The sequence below is a fragment of the Physella acuta genome, unplaced genomic scaffold, assembly GCF_028476545.2.
Source record: "Physella acuta isolate Inbredline_101_S28 unplaced genomic scaffold, ASM2847654v3 ptg001009l, whole genome shotgun sequence".
In the NCBI taxonomy this organism is placed as follows: domain Eukaryota; kingdom Metazoa; phylum Mollusca; class Gastropoda; family Physidae; genus Physella; species Physella acuta.
In genome coordinates, this window is record NW_026732526.1 from 361927 (window position 1) to 377800 (window position 15874).

At 33.8% G+C, this 15874-nt stretch overlaps 1 protein-coding gene across 1 annotated transcript; it reads right to left on the reverse strand.

Annotated features, from left to right (window-relative positions):
• Positions 1 to 2662: 2662 nt before the first annotated feature.
• LOC131954528 (uncharacterized) lies at positions 2663 to 11401 on the reverse strand. Its single transcript, XM_059318280.1, has 4 exons — positions 11309 to 11401; positions 5000 to 5180; positions 4519 to 4620; positions 2663 to 2775 (listed from the first exon to the last, which is right to left on the reverse strand). Exons 2-4 carry the CDS (start codon positions 5169 to 5171, stop codon positions 2702 to 2704), a joined length of 348 nt encoding a protein of 115 aa, XP_059174263.1. The 5' UTR covers positions 5172 to 5180; positions 11309 to 11401; the 3' UTR covers positions 2663 to 2701.
• Positions 11402 to 15874: the final 4473 nt, after the last annotated feature.

The following is a 15874-nucleotide window of genomic DNA, read 5'->3' on the forward strand; positions in this document are numbered from 1 at the left end:
AAGTTTCATTTCCATTTTAATAAATGAATTTTAAGTTTGAATGTCAGTTTGGTTTAATTAGTACACGTTATTAATGTAAATTTGAACTCTACTAGTCCACGGTTTCTTGCGTGTGAACTACGCTTGTACACAGGGTGTGTTTAGACGTGAAGCTATTTAATTCAGGACATTCTAGGGACTTAAAATATGGATGCACTTAACTATTAGATGCTAGTGTTTACTAATTCTTTAAAATCTATCGAACGGGATTAATGATAGGGTCGTATTTCTACAGTTTATTTGGACTATCACGTCAAAATTATGAATCGACAAATTCAAAATGACCACCAGACAATCCTGGTAACTATGTGGACAAACTCAATTATTTACAGGGAACGAAGGTTAAATACTTATAAAATATTAATGAAACACAAAAGAAATGTATAATTAAAATAACCACACATTTTTATTGATTTATTTAAAACAAAAGACACTAAATTTTAAGGACTAATGTGATTAATTTTTTTATTTTCTGTTGTGCACTATGATTCTGATTCCCCTGCTAAATAATGTGAAATGGTCTGCGCCAGTCTCCGTAATAAAATATACCAGATCAATTTTTAGATGGTGGTTCAATTTATTAAGATTCTACATGTTGTGACTTAAATGTTATATTAGTTGTAAGTCTAAGTAGTACTAGTAGTATTTCTCATTATTTATTTATTTTATATGCATATAATAGTAACAATGAAGGACAGTTAAGTTGTCCTATAGGATGTTGAGAACCACAGTATGGCATCTTCATCATTGGATATCTCAACCATTGTGGGACAAGCAACGATTATTTCAAATTTCATTCAGTAGAATTAGAATTACTCTTAAAAATAATAAAAATATATATAAAAAATATAAATTACTTTTAACAAAAAGGTGTTTTCAGGCTTTTTCATATGTTTCCAGTTATAGTCATAGGACAAATAGTAGGCCTACACAATAGGCTAGTAGTAAATTTAATTATATTTTATTAATCACTAAATCAATTGTTCGTTCCATAGCTGGAGACATTTACGGTGGCCTATCCAGAACTTTCCTTACAAGGGAAGGGAAGAAGGCCAAGACCCCACTCCCCCCTCCAATTCCCAAAACATATTACTTACTCTTACAAGATCAAGGTTGAGGGAAACAAGACGTACAAAGATGTTCCCCCAAAGCAGTTATCAGGTTTGAAAAGAAACCAAAGCATGTGGCATCAATTGCTGCATCACGTCTTTATTAAACTACATTACATTTACTCTACTAAATTTTGATTCTGTTTCTCCTGCACTAGATAACTGTGGTATTTTTTAAAATAATATTTTAACTCATGTGATTTTTAGAAAATAATTAACACATTTTTCCACGTCGTTGTTACTAACAATAATTTTAGAGTTATTCCAAAGCAACAAAAAAAAAATTGAATTTTTTTTTTAATGAAAATAAAAGTGACCAAAACGCATTTTTGTCATTTTCAATTATTTTTTTACCTTAGACTCATTTTAGATGACTGAAAAAAATTGGGCATATATATTACAAACTTTGCAGCAACTTTACCAATTTCCACACTTCTATGTTATTTAGTTTAAAAAATATGGGTTCTCAAAAATGGCACTTTTTAAAAATCGCATAACTTTTTTATTTATTGAGATATTTTTATAAAATTTGTGGCATAGAGCTTACAATTAAAAGTTCTTTCATGACATACTCCAGAAGTCTGCAATCAATAGTTAATTTCAGTTTGGACTACCTAGTATTAATGTGTCTATCACTTCCCTGCTGGATTACAAAGGTCTTAAATTGTATAACATGCTACCCAGATTGGCCGAGATCTAAGAACAGCAGTGGTTATTACCCATGAATTATATTAGCCGTTGTAGTGTGGGTTTTGTAGGAGTTAAGTGGTCTCACGTTTGCTACAGTAGTGAGGTTGTACTAGATCTATTGCTACTAAATCTTGTACTTAACAGAGAATCTACATTAACCAGATCTAGATAACCTATAATATTACTGCAAACGGCATTACTAACAGTATTATTATTTAGAAATTTCGGCCACATAATTATATTATCCACGAAACTGTCCATAACAGTATCAATTCCTAAGAGTTCAAGTTTTTTAACGTATTTTTCCTTTTCCGCGGGTGCGATTCTTTACATACAGTGAACGCGTCCAGCGCCGGTGTACACCACCGTGGCGGCGGACGCAGGTATCACTTGATTTAGGTCACGTGTTTGCAAGGACTTTAAAATCACCATGTGGACGTCCACTTTCTTGCTGTCACATTTCATGCAAAGTAAATGATTTCATCATTACTTTTGACTCCCCTATCCACAACAAAATTCAAGCAATGAATGATTTAAGCCTAATTCCTATGATGCAGTGTACTAGAATAAGTCTGTTTAGATCTTGCCAAATTTAACACCTGTTTAGAAATCTACATTGAAATAATAACCAATGTTTTTACATTACCATCAGTGTGCTAATTTAAATAATTCAGCTGATATGGAACACAAAACCAGGCCCATAAACAAACCTTTGTTACTTTCAAACAGTACAAGTACTACAATAAATCAGGAACATAACAAAAAAAATTTAAAACCTTTTAAGCCCCAAATGTAATAGACTCAATGTATAAGTAACTCAAAAGCTGGATACAGTTATTTTATTACAAGTACAATTAGCAAAGTTAGTCAAACAGTCCAAAACCCATGTCATCATCTGATTCCTCACTCTCAGCTTTCTTCTTTTCTTCCTTTTTCTCTGTAAAAGAATGGGATCAAATGTAAGTTAACTCCCACTGGGGATAGGGATTAAAACTAAAATGTCATGTGGTACAATTAACATTAACAATTTAACTCATCACCAACTCTATAAATACAAATGATATTATGAAATAGGGATGTGACCAATCCAATAAAAAAAAAAAAAAATTCAGACAAGAACTTGTCTTGGTTTTACTGATTTTATCCTACAACACCATTAGTGAACTGAAGTTTAATATTGCTTACATTTTAAATAAATAAAGTTTGTTACCTTAAAATAACAAAGAAGACCTATTTAATTGTAATTTAATGTTTAAAAAAGTGCAAATGGGAAGTTTCAGTTGAACATTAAGGGGGTAGGCGTCAGTGAAAAAACTTAATACTGATTAGAAAACAATTATTTCTTTGTGAATTCTTCATTATGAATTCATCGTTTATTAGGATTAAAAAATATATGAATGGTGGAAAACCCACAATGGGTTAACTTTCAAGCTGTTAAGAAATAATTGTTTTCTTGCAAGTAAAAGTTTTTACTGGCCCCTATCCCTTTAAGTTAACTAAAACTTAAATCATGTAGTTGTACTTCGGTTTCCAATAATGCTCTGTAATAAGTAAGTGTATATTCTTTTTAAGACTGCATGGGTAATAATGTAGATTGTTGTTAAAAATGGGTATCTTTTCTTCCACAAAAACTGGTGGGGGTCAAGATAAGTTCATTTTTTAAATCAGTAACTCTCAGCAAGCCTCTTGCATACTCCATTACAGGACCATAGCTATTTGAGATTGGCTGTGATGTCATTTTTGTTTCTCCCCCAGAAAAGCAGTACCAAACATGAAATTGGGACTATAGCGAGGGTAACATGAGCCACTGGTGCTACAAAGAGGGGTGGATTAATCTAGCCCTCATAATCACCTCTAGCGATTACTGCAACATTAATTTGAGAATGCAGAATTAATAAGCAGAGAGAATCTGTACATCCGGATAGCTTTCAAAGACAGGCAGATTAGTTAAGCTATAGCTAGACTAACACACACGCGAGAATAACGGTAAAGAAACAAAGCTCGAGTGACACTATAGATGTGTCCCGAATTTGGGATAAAATTCAACTGAAAATTTCAACTGAAAGTAAAAGAATTCTATAAAATTCAGAAAACAGCTGCAATCAGAATATTGACCTACATTTAATCGTAATCTAGCGTTGGCAGACCTAATGCAAACTTCCAGTCAAAGAAATGAGCATATTTAAATTGTTCAACGGGTATCTGCAATGCAGGCCATGCAGAAAACTAGGAAAAAGCAGAATGTGTATGTGGTCTGTTTCCGCAATGGTCAATTCTCATTTTAATTTTTAAAACGGGAAAATCTGGAATTGATAAAACTAGCACAGGAAAATTTCAGCCGAAACTGAAAAAAAATATATCTTATTCTCACTAAAAATCAGAAAAGCACATCCCTGTAAAATTCTTTAATAATTTTTTGTTGTTGAAAAGCAGAACAAACTGAAGGGATGACAGAAAAGGACACAATTTTTGTAAAAAAAAAAAAGCTGAACAATTCTGCATTAAGCGGGAAAGAAGGCATAACTGCTAACACCATACAATATTGTTGATGGACTAAATCTAGAGAATCACTTTCTTATACAAAAGTATTAGTATAACAAAAAAAAAACAGGAGTGGCAATTGAGAAGTGCAGCTTTTTAAAAATTATTTGCAGCAAATGAGACAATGTAAGAGACAAACCTGCAGCTGGAGCAGCAGCAGCCGGAGCAGCAGCACCTGCAGCAACTGGAGCAGCAGCTGCAACAGCACCACCAGATGGAACTGAAGCCAATTTTTTGGAGCCTAGAAGGAATTATAAAATTAAAGAATTTATAGCTGAAAATGGAATAGCTATCCTCATGGTAAAAAAAAAACATCAAATGAGAATAAAATTTCTCCCCTCAAAGTTTAAGATATACAGACAAGCAACAGAAGGAACAATAAAATAAAAAACAGCAGCAAAGAAGAATCAAGAATCATGTGTATGCAACATTGCTAAGCTGTAATATATTTTACTGCTTAATTCTAGCTTTAAAATAAAAACACACCCATAGTCTATACTTTACTACAACAAGATGGCTTCAAAATTTTAAGAAAAAGGCTGTAATTGTGATGTGACCTACAGTTAATATTAAAATTGAAGTCTACAAAACAATGCATACAATAGAGAAAATAAACATACCTGCAGCAATCACTTCTTCCAAATTTTTGCCTTTGAGCTCATTGATAATTTTATTGACTTTATCAGATTCTGATTCAATACCCACACTGCTCAAGATCTTTTCTATGTCTGTGGCTGATACTGTTGTTTTACCCCCAAGGGTAACAAGAAGGTAAGCGGCTACGTAACGCATTCTGCGGAACTAAAATATAAAGTGGTCAAAACTATGCAGCCACAGTAGCCACAAAATTTTTAATTATATAAGTACAAGACATGTTCCAGTAGCTGGAGACTGATTGTCAGCCCAAAAAGCTGACGCCAGCACTATGGCCCTGGATTTTATGTCAGGATTCTGTAGTCATGCAAATGACAAGAACCTCCAGTAAAACACTGCAGTCTCAGTCACAAAAACAAAGATTTACTTTGTGCACAAATGCTACAAAATCCTATAAAATAAAAAATAAGTATAATCAATTTATAATAAATTTAAAAAAAAAAAAAAAAAAAACCCAAATAGAAAGAACTACAGGCTAAAGAAGGGCACTAAGAGCAGCACATTTTAGCACCTGTACACTTTTTAAAAAGATTTATACTAATCCAAATAAATGCAAAATTATTTTAATAAGCCTAGGCCCTACTTATACCAATTGTAATTATAACACGAAAATTATGCTCGCGCAAATTCTTTTAAACTAGATCTACGGTCTAGCTTTATAAAACAAATAAATCAACGCTTAAAATGCCAGTAAACATTATTTAGCAAAAAAAAAAAAAGCCGCTGAACGAGCATTGTTTAAAATACGCAGCAATGAAAAAGGCTAACAGCCGATCAAATAAGTCTAAAAATCCCCGTAATTAGGCCTAGCTCTGAAAAAGGCCACTGAACGAGCATCACTAATTAATTTACATAAACGAATAGTCGAATAGGCCATGCAGCATTGATGAGGTTAACCAGCGGTCATGAAATTAAATTCAATGCAGCTACTGTCAGCCCAGAGTGCCAAAAAAAATCAATATACTAAAAAATTACTAATAGGGTAAAGGAGGGCGTTAAGAGCCGTGTGGTATTAAGCCCCAATCAACACCCCACCCCCACAAAACCCCCAATAACACTGCTAATCTACTTCTGAGGTAACAACCACTGCTGTTCTTTGATAACAGAGAAGCAGAGGATTCATTTTATGTAATTTATGACCCACTTGGTCCAATAGGGAGAGGATGAGACAGAATTTAATCCCACTGCTCTTTCCCTAAAATTTCTCATCTCCATAAAACCATTTTGTGAACTTTTTTCCAAATAGATGTAACTTGGGAAACTTCACTTTGTAATAAACCAAATGAGTTTTTCAAGCCCATTCTTTGTTCCTGTATTAGAGCATTGGTTGTTGTACATTTTAACACTATTTTTATAGCTATGGCTTGAATAGTTTTATTTTGGTGAATTTTTTTTGCACAGTGATTATTGGTGCCAAAACAAAATGGCCGACATTTGTCCCATTTTACCATGCTATAAAGTTTTTATCATTATCAGAGTAAAACTTGACTGATCATTACCATGATGGTTTTATTTGTTAGATAATAACTAAATCTACATGAATACATTAATTTTGTCCACTAGCTTGCCTGTTTAGAAAAGTTATAATAGATACTGTTATGTGGCTCTTGAAACCCTAAGTGCAAGTTTCTCATTTATTAGACCACTGAATATGACACTGGTATAGGAATAGTTAACACAAAATGTATTAATTGTTAAACAGACTTGTGTCTAAATGATAGAAATACAATTCTAACCTGCTAAAAAGTAAAAATTCAGCCATCTGATGTTAGCAAGGTAATTTTTAAAATGGTACATGTACTTATTACCCCTAAGGGGCAATACAGCCGACTCAGCCCCCACCTGTTTCTAACCAACCATAAAACTTCTAATCTCTTAGTAGGTAACAGGAATAAATGCTCATAGGTCTCAGCCAATCTGGGGTGGTATGTTATGTAATTTATGACCCTCATGGTCCAGCAGGGAAGTAAACAGACACATTAATACCACTGCTCCCCCCTTACAATTTGTCTTACCCCCATGATACCCAGCCCCCACCAGTTTCTGGCCCACCATAAAACTTCATCTCTTTGTAGGTAACATGGATTACAGTTACAGATCTCAGACAATCTGGGATGGCATGTTATGTAATATATGACCTTCATGGTCTAGCAGGATGAAGACCAAAGAGGAATCAGTACCACTGCTCTCCCCTCACATTTTGTCACCTCCATGATACCCAGCCCCCACCTGTATCTAACCCACCATAAAACTTCATCTCTTTGTAGGTAACATGGACTAAGTTCTTAGGTCTCAGCCAACCAGAGATAGCATCTCCTTATGTAATTTATGGCCCTCAGGGTCCAGCAAGGAGAACAAAGGGGAAACCAGTACAACTGCTCTCCCCTCAACATTTCTCACCTCCATGTCATGTTATGTAATGTATAGCACACATTGCTTATCAGGGGAAAGCATTAAGGCAGTTAGTACCACCCCTTTTTACATACAAGAATGTTAACTCTGGACAGCTACACACTAGGCATACTAATGTGCCTACTGTAAACTACTAGACTTTAGGGCTTAGGCCCTATGTACACCTGCAATTGTATCAATTGTAGACTGGGCCCATTGGGGCCTAGTGATAGCTAGTATCAGTTAAAGTGTGTGTACACAGCATTAACTATTTTGGGGTTAGAAATTAATTATTTTTATTGCGGAGTTAGTCTAAACTAGGAGATAATACTTATTGCCCCATTGCCCGGCTCCTATCACCCCAAATGCTGATTTTGGGGGTATGACAATAAATGTTCTTTTTCTTCTTCGTTCTTAACTATTAGTGTTGAAGGGGATCCAGATTTATCTGCCAGTGGGTTTGAACTCGAGACTGTTCGAATTTTGCAAACCATGATCTTTTTGCAGACTCGACCACGCCTCCAACACAATTAAGTGTTACGTGTCAACTGGTTATGCGCCATTGAGGCCATTGACTCCGATTTCAGCCTGCTTTTCTTTCTGGATTTGCTTCCATAGCCTTTGTCCAACCAAGAACAATCTACAAGGCAGCAGTTGGTTTAATTTTGGAGTTGTCTCTCCTAGAAGAGTGGCTGTCCCCAGCTAACGAGCCTCATCTGCCCGAGAATAAATGTTCAATTAAACCCATTTAAAGTATATTTAATACACTTTGTTATTATTTTTATATTGTGTAAGATATGTTAGAATAATTTTGCCATATTTTCAATACTAAAAAATTCTTAGATTAGTAGAAATCTTTTAAAATGTACAGGTGCTAAAAAGTGTGGCTCTTAACGCCCTCCTTTACCCTATGCCTACAATAATAATTTCCACAAATTTTGTGCACACGCTACCGTTGAATTATAATTAAAATACTAGACTTAGGCCTAACAGTTCATTCCGCAAAAAACAAACAAATTTAAAAATCCTATGTTTAAAAAATGCACATTTTTTAATAGGGTTATACATGTACATCTTAAATCTATTCCTCTACCAAGTTTCACCATTGTAGTACGATAACTCGAAGAGTCTATAGACTCAAAGTAACAACCCCTTTTCAGAAAGGGGAAAAAGCCTCTTACCCCCCCCCCCCAAATCGGCAAGTCTCTGCGGAGGGTAAAAAAGGTAATGTATCGTTTTGGGTACGTAAAATCGCCCGCGGCTATTAATGTACGAAAAAGTTACCTCATTGTCAAGGCTTTAAACTTTAATAGAAGTATATTGTGATATATTTGTGTCAAATATAGGTAAATGAATAAAAAAACCTAAATCAATGGCTAAAAATTAGTAATATATTAGGCCTAATATAAGCCAGAAATTAACTTTGAACAGTCTGCAAGCAATATTTGCTATATAAACGGCAGCCATTTGTAAAATAAAGTGACTTCCGCCCGAATCTCGCGCTATAAGTCTATAAAAATAAAACTTTAACAAGATGGCTGCTATAGTAGTAAATGAGCATGGTTGCATCTGTTGGAAACATCGCTAGTCTTCATTTATTTAGTTAGTCTCATATAAATTCAATTTTCTTCAAATTATAAAAAGAATAGCATATAGTTGTAGAGCTTTAAAAATGCAATCCAACAGTACCAATTTTATTAATTTAGCATAATTGGTTGATTAAATATAATTTTTTTAGTGTCGCAAATAAAATATATAGAAACGCGACCAAAAACGCAGGTAAAAAGTCAAATTCACTTGTTTTAAAGCTAGTAAGCAAGAAAAGACATGATTCTTTCTTACTATTGAAATCAGTTTGCTTATACCTACATTTTTTTACACCAAGGTGAAAGTAAATAGTTTATATAAATTTATAAAATGCCATTTATATAATTTATTGTATGTTTTGTGATGAATTTTCAATTGGAAAATACCGCATTTGGAAGCAGAAAGGTAAATTCTACAGAACATATGTTGTTTGGAATGTTACAGATTATAGATCTAGGCCTATATCAAAATGTTTGTTTAATAAAATTCAATTAGAGTCCACCCATTTCTGATGGGTACCTGATATACATTGGGGAAATTAAAGGTAAAAAGTAAAGGCGGCTGTGAATAGCGCTGACCACACGGACAATAACTTCATATGCCGAGGTCAAGAAACATGAACTCTACTTCATCCGCCAAATAGATTGCTTTGTCTACAGAGGAATATTAATTAATGTTTACAGGGGCCTAATAAAATTGAGTTATGTTTGTAAAAACATTAGGCCTAAGCTTTAAAAACTTATTTTGGTCAATATCGGAAAAAATAAAAATCTTTTCGACTAAATGGGTTGAAAAAAGCTTTGAATTTGTTTCATTGTTTGTTATTATATCTTGTAGTATTTAGAATTGAAGCTTTCTTTCTTAATTACAAGTTGTATTAATTTCAAACCTTAATGTAATTTCTTTTTAATTCAGTATTAGCCTAAATGTAAGGTAGGCTACAGAATTCAGATATTACCTATGGTTTTGTGATTTTTATATATTTATAACATTTGTGTTTATGAAATGACCTAATGAAGTTATCAAGCAAACTGTTTTATTATTATTTTAATAGGCCTGCAAGTTATAAGTACAAAATATATCTAATCACTAGATCTAGGTCTAAGTTTAAGAAAAAACTACCAAAAGGGTTTGAAATACTTAAATATAGTACTAAAAGTAGCTATGTTTTGAAAAAAAAAATCTTAAACTGGAGACATTCAATTTAAAAGTCATTATAAAAACTCCACGATCTAGATTTATTTCTAGATCTCTAGTAGGAATACAGATTTAGAGGCTTTCCCATCGGTATCAATGTACTATCTTAGCTATGTGGGAGGTCAGTACGAGTTCACTGGGAAAAAATCGGATCTGCCGTAGGGGGGTGGGTTTAGTGCGCAAATGCTCCTGACCGATTGCCAAAAGGTACAGAAATTCTAAAGATACATTTTAAAAGAAAAATGGACGGCTGAACTGCAGGTATCAAAATATCTCTGTAAGTAGAAGTATAAATAATATTTTACACAAATATAGCTGTCTTTTGCTAAATCTAGCTCAATTTCCACGAAAATCGCATCCGGTCGCAATAATTTTTATATCAGCTTGTCGGCCATTCAACGATCTATCACGTGTAGCAGACGCCAAACAGATTTACCCGTATGGTATTGCGCGAATGCTATTTTTAGCAACAGTGCCGAGACGCGATCGAAAAAAACGAACTAGAAAGTGGCCATAAAAAAGCGGGTCAGGGGAGGTAATTCAACTCGCGTTATGAGACTAACTAATTTATTACTGAAAAGTTTTAATTCAATTGTTTAAAAACAGGTACATAAATGAAAGAAGGAAACATTTTTGTATTTTTCAAAACATAAATCCTCCTCAAAATGTGAAATAATTATTAAAATTTAAGTCACCTGTTTTTCACATTACTAGATCTAGACGCGGGCGATTTTACATACCCAAAACGATAGATTACCGAAAAAAAATGCTATTTAATCGGAGATTTCTTCAACATCTGAAATAATACAGAAATCTAATACAGTTTAAAAGGTTGTTCAATTACGGACAGAATGATGTATAACATGTTAACATAATAAAAGCATGCTAACAAAAAAGTGTTGAACGTCAAGGGGGTAGATCTAGGGAAAAGCCGATTTGTCCGATTTTCTCGGCAGCGGCTTAGCTATTTCTAAAACCACGCGTGCCAGGTTTGATAGAATTTAATGGTATTCATTAATTTAACAAAGGTCAGGTTGAAAAGTCCAAGCTCAATTCTAATTATTTAATTTACTTATCTAATGACTATTTTGGGGACTTACTTTTAAGTCTTTTCTAGACACGAAACGTAAGACACGCTCTCTACAAGGATTGTCGAGTAGAAAGGATCGAGTCAAGTAAGTGATCGATTACATTAAACTATTTTAGGAAGTATCGCACAACGATACTTTGCCAGGTTGGCCGAGTTTAATTTTAAAACAAACTAAAAAAGTTAGTCAAGTCCTCAGTCAAATTTTTAAAGTAAAGCCTTGTTTGTTTACAGAGCAAGAGTGTTATTATGAATATTTGCTTCAATCTCATTTTCCATATTTAAAAAAAAGTGAATAATTAGGCCTATATATTAGATCTATAGTCTATCTACTGTATGTTAGTCCTAAATATATCCGCTTTTTAACTTTGGTTTTACAAGTTGATTTAAACCTACTAAAATTAAATAGATTGTATTTATTAATTAGGCCTATATATATAAATATATATATATATATATATATATATATATATATATATATATATATATATATATATATATATATAGTATCATATTTCCGTAATATATCCGGGCAGGATCGACCTTTGAATTCGGAATCGCAACACTACGTAACCGGAAACGAAGTGAGCTCCACGTGGTTAATAAACATGGATTAGAATTGAGTTCTATTATAGAAAAAAATAATATTTCAAGCCCTTCCCGTTTGGACTCTCGCCACAAAATTGAAAAACTGTCAAATGTGTTACCGTAAACAGTGGCGTAGGCGGGGGTTACAACCCCGCCATGGACCCCTCTGTAAAAAAAAATTATTGTCATAATACCGCTGCTACTTATTTAAATCTATATTTGGATCAGTATACATACATGTATTAGGCCTACAGATTTCCTCATCGACTTATTATAGTTATATGTAGGCTAATATTCCGAATGTTTTTCTATTCTATTGAAAAGTGTGCTTTTATATAAACTCTGATTTCAAAAACTTTCATTATGCTGTAATACTTTAGCATTTATGATGACAATATATTTAATTCTGACTGTAGACAACGTATTTGTTTGTAAAAACGTATAGTGTTAAGAGATTTTAAAAAGTAGCTATTGATTTGTTTTGACATTTATAATTAAACTAGACTACCCGTTATCTAGTTAGATAACAGTGGGTTTCGGGGGGTCATCCATAAATGACATCACGTCTGCCAGCTCTTTTCATCCCAAAATAACCAGACCCCACATTCAAAAAGACGTTTTTTTATATTTTAAAAACATTACTAAACTCTACTTCACCTGCCCAGTGCCCCGCCAAGTCTCAGACATGTTTGTATTTTTAAAAAAATACGATTCCGGCCGAGCATGGCTCTGACCAAACTATCACTTCATTTGCTGTGAACTCTACTTCACCTGCCCTGTGCCCCGCGAGGTCATGATAGTCAACCTTATCATTCACATATAGGCCTTAAGAAAAAATAATTGAAAACATTGTTGTAAATAGATAATAAATCTTTTTACTATTACTTAAGTCATTGTTCTAAACTTTTATAATCAATGTGGTTAAACTACCAATGAATATATCAATAAATTAATTAACAGCTTTAAATTAGTTTGTAATTAACAGTGTGTTTAAGAAAGAACAATATTTACAACCCAAAATCCTATTTTACAGCTCTACACATAATGCAGATTCTCCCCAATAACAAATCAGAAAAACAAAAAAACAAAAAAATGAGTTATCAAACGTCACTATTCAGTCAAAGTTAAGCCATTGTTCTAAAACTTTAAAATTAATGTGGTTAATCTATCTATGAATAAATCAATAAATTAATTAACGTCTTTAAATAAATGTGTGATTAACCGTCGGTCTGCAATCAAAAATTGTTCTCTACCTACATACTATTTTACAGCCCCACATATAGAGCAGTTTCCTTACAGTACCAAATCAGACAAACAAACAAACAAATAAATATTCAAACATGTAAACAAAGTTGAGTTTTAGTAGTATATAGATAGATATGTAGACATAAATATTTATATTAAGAGAGTTATTATTTCCCCTATTTCGCTTGACTTAATTAATATCCCAGGAATCGTTATGTAATTTTTTTTACAAGGATTACAAAACAGATTGTGTTGCTCTCATCGTTTTTTATTGTAGTGTGTATATATATATATATATTTATTTTTTTTGTTTAGAGTGAAACATTTTTTGTTTTGTCTGTGTTTTTTTTTTCTTTTTTCTTAAGAGTACTACTTTCAATTTATTTTATTTTATAACGAAGCAATGACATACAGCTAGAATATATATATATATATATATATATATATATATATATATATATATATATATATATATTCTATATAATAGTTTCGCTGTCTGTGTATCTATCTGTGTATCTGTCTGACAAGAACGCTCTAGAGAAAACACAAGCAAATTAAAAACATCCACAGTAAGACGGAAACGAAATATGACGTCACATTTAGCACAATATAGCAGAAAATAGTATCAAGCCGGAGAGTGCACACAGTAATATGACGTCATTGATTCTCGAGTAAACATTGAATTATAAAGCAAATTTTGTCTAATCTTAAAAGTGGTTTGCGTGAAGAGTTTCTTTCATACAATTCTTCGGGTAGGGGCGAAGCCCATCCCCGCGTAAGAACATCTTAGCCGAACCCCCCCCCCCCCCAACTCAAAAGAAATGTCGTCATCGATACTCTATAATAAAATTACAGCCTAATTCATGTGTCTAATCTAAAAAGTAGTTAAGCGCGACACCAGTGTTTCTTTCAGACTTTTTCTCCCCGGAGTGAGACACTTTTTCTAATCTAAAAAGTGTTTAGCGTGCACAGCTCTTTTCATGCATCTCTTCCGGTTGGGGCGAAGCCCCGCCCAGGTTCTTCCTTTAGTTTGTATGATCTACAAATGCGACCAGTGTTTCTTTCAGACTTTTTCCTCCCCGGAGAGGGGTGGGGGTACTTGAAATTTTCGGGGGCGGGGGTAGAATTTTCTGGGAGGGGGCGGACACTGGAAAAAGGATATAATTATATTTCGTTGAAAGGGACGGTAGATATGTTTTGGGGTGTGTGTGGGGGGGGGGGGGGAGGGGGGCGAAGCCCCCTCCTCCCAAGTAGAGTTGCCTGAAAGAAACTCTTAATGCGACTTTTGTCATGAATGAGATTAGGTGCATGTTTTAGGGATGCCTATGACTATATTTTGAATAAATTAAAGTACCGAGAAAATAGACAGCACTATCAACCTAGCGCCCGTTGTGTCCTTCCTCAACGGGCCAATTTTCTCGTATATAAATATTAATGAAAAAAACTTGACTCCCCCCCATGAGACGATCCTGTCTATGCCACTGACAGTAAGTGCAACAAGCTGACGTATCTATTTTAATGCCTATATTTTCAAAATAATGAGCATCATACAGCCACTGTTTTAAGTTTAAATAAACCGGGAGTGATCTCCCCTAAACTTTCTCGAATATTCTTATATAAAACAACAGGGGATGGGAACTCGGGCTATAGACATGATTTTTAATCCATTTTGAATACTTAAAGGTTTTAAAAACAGAATAAAATCTCGTAGACAAAAGAAATGCACACCAAGTGAACGCCAAATACAAAAGTGCATAATAGTGCGCAATATTATTAGTACTTTAAAATTTTACATTAGTTTTTTGAGAAATCGGAAGTAGCGTAAATTACTACTTTTTAGATCATTTACTCACATGTGAAACTTCATTTATCTATCTGAAATAGTACTCAAGTTATAGGCTTTTGAAAAATTCAAAGTAGAAAAAGTACCACTTCCGGTTATCGGAAATCGCTCAAAAGTTGATACGGATCTACGATTTTGATAAAATACTTATATATGAAATTTAATCAACCTAGCTGTAACGGTACTCAAGTAATCGTGTTTACACACAGACACACACACAGACATACGGACAGAATTGCAAAGCCCAGTTTTTCAGACTGGATTACGCATAAAACCTTTTAATTTTGATAAATCTGGATTGATAATTTTTGCCCGATTAAAATAAGTCCTCTATACTTCGGATGTGAATAAGGACTGAGGTGTAATACGGTGAAAATTGTTAAAATTTCAAGTGATTTTTGTGCACGATTACAATACTTTCTCTATACTTCGTATCATGTCTATAGCCCGAGTTCCCATCCCCTGTTATTTTATATAAGAATATTCGAGAAAGTTTAGGGGAGATCACTCCCGGTTTATTTAAATTATTTTTCGCAAACTAGGTCTATAACATAGAAATTATACAAACCTATAGGGGGTCATCCATAAATGACGTCACACTTTATTGGACGATTTTTACGTCCCCTCCCCCATTCGGTCACACATAATCACAAAAAGCCAAACCCCCCCCCCCCCCTAAAACGACGTCATACCTCAGCTTTCAAACCCGTCAAAATTGTAGTCGAATTTTTCTAAAACGCGAAATAATGTGACGTCACACCATCTAACCCCCCCCCCCCCCAATCACACACCGTCACAAAATTACAGACACCCCCCCCCTCCCACGAGTGAGCGATGGCTAGTATTTTCATAAACGAGAGTAATATAAGTCATTTAGTAGGTTTTTTTTTAAACCCCATTATT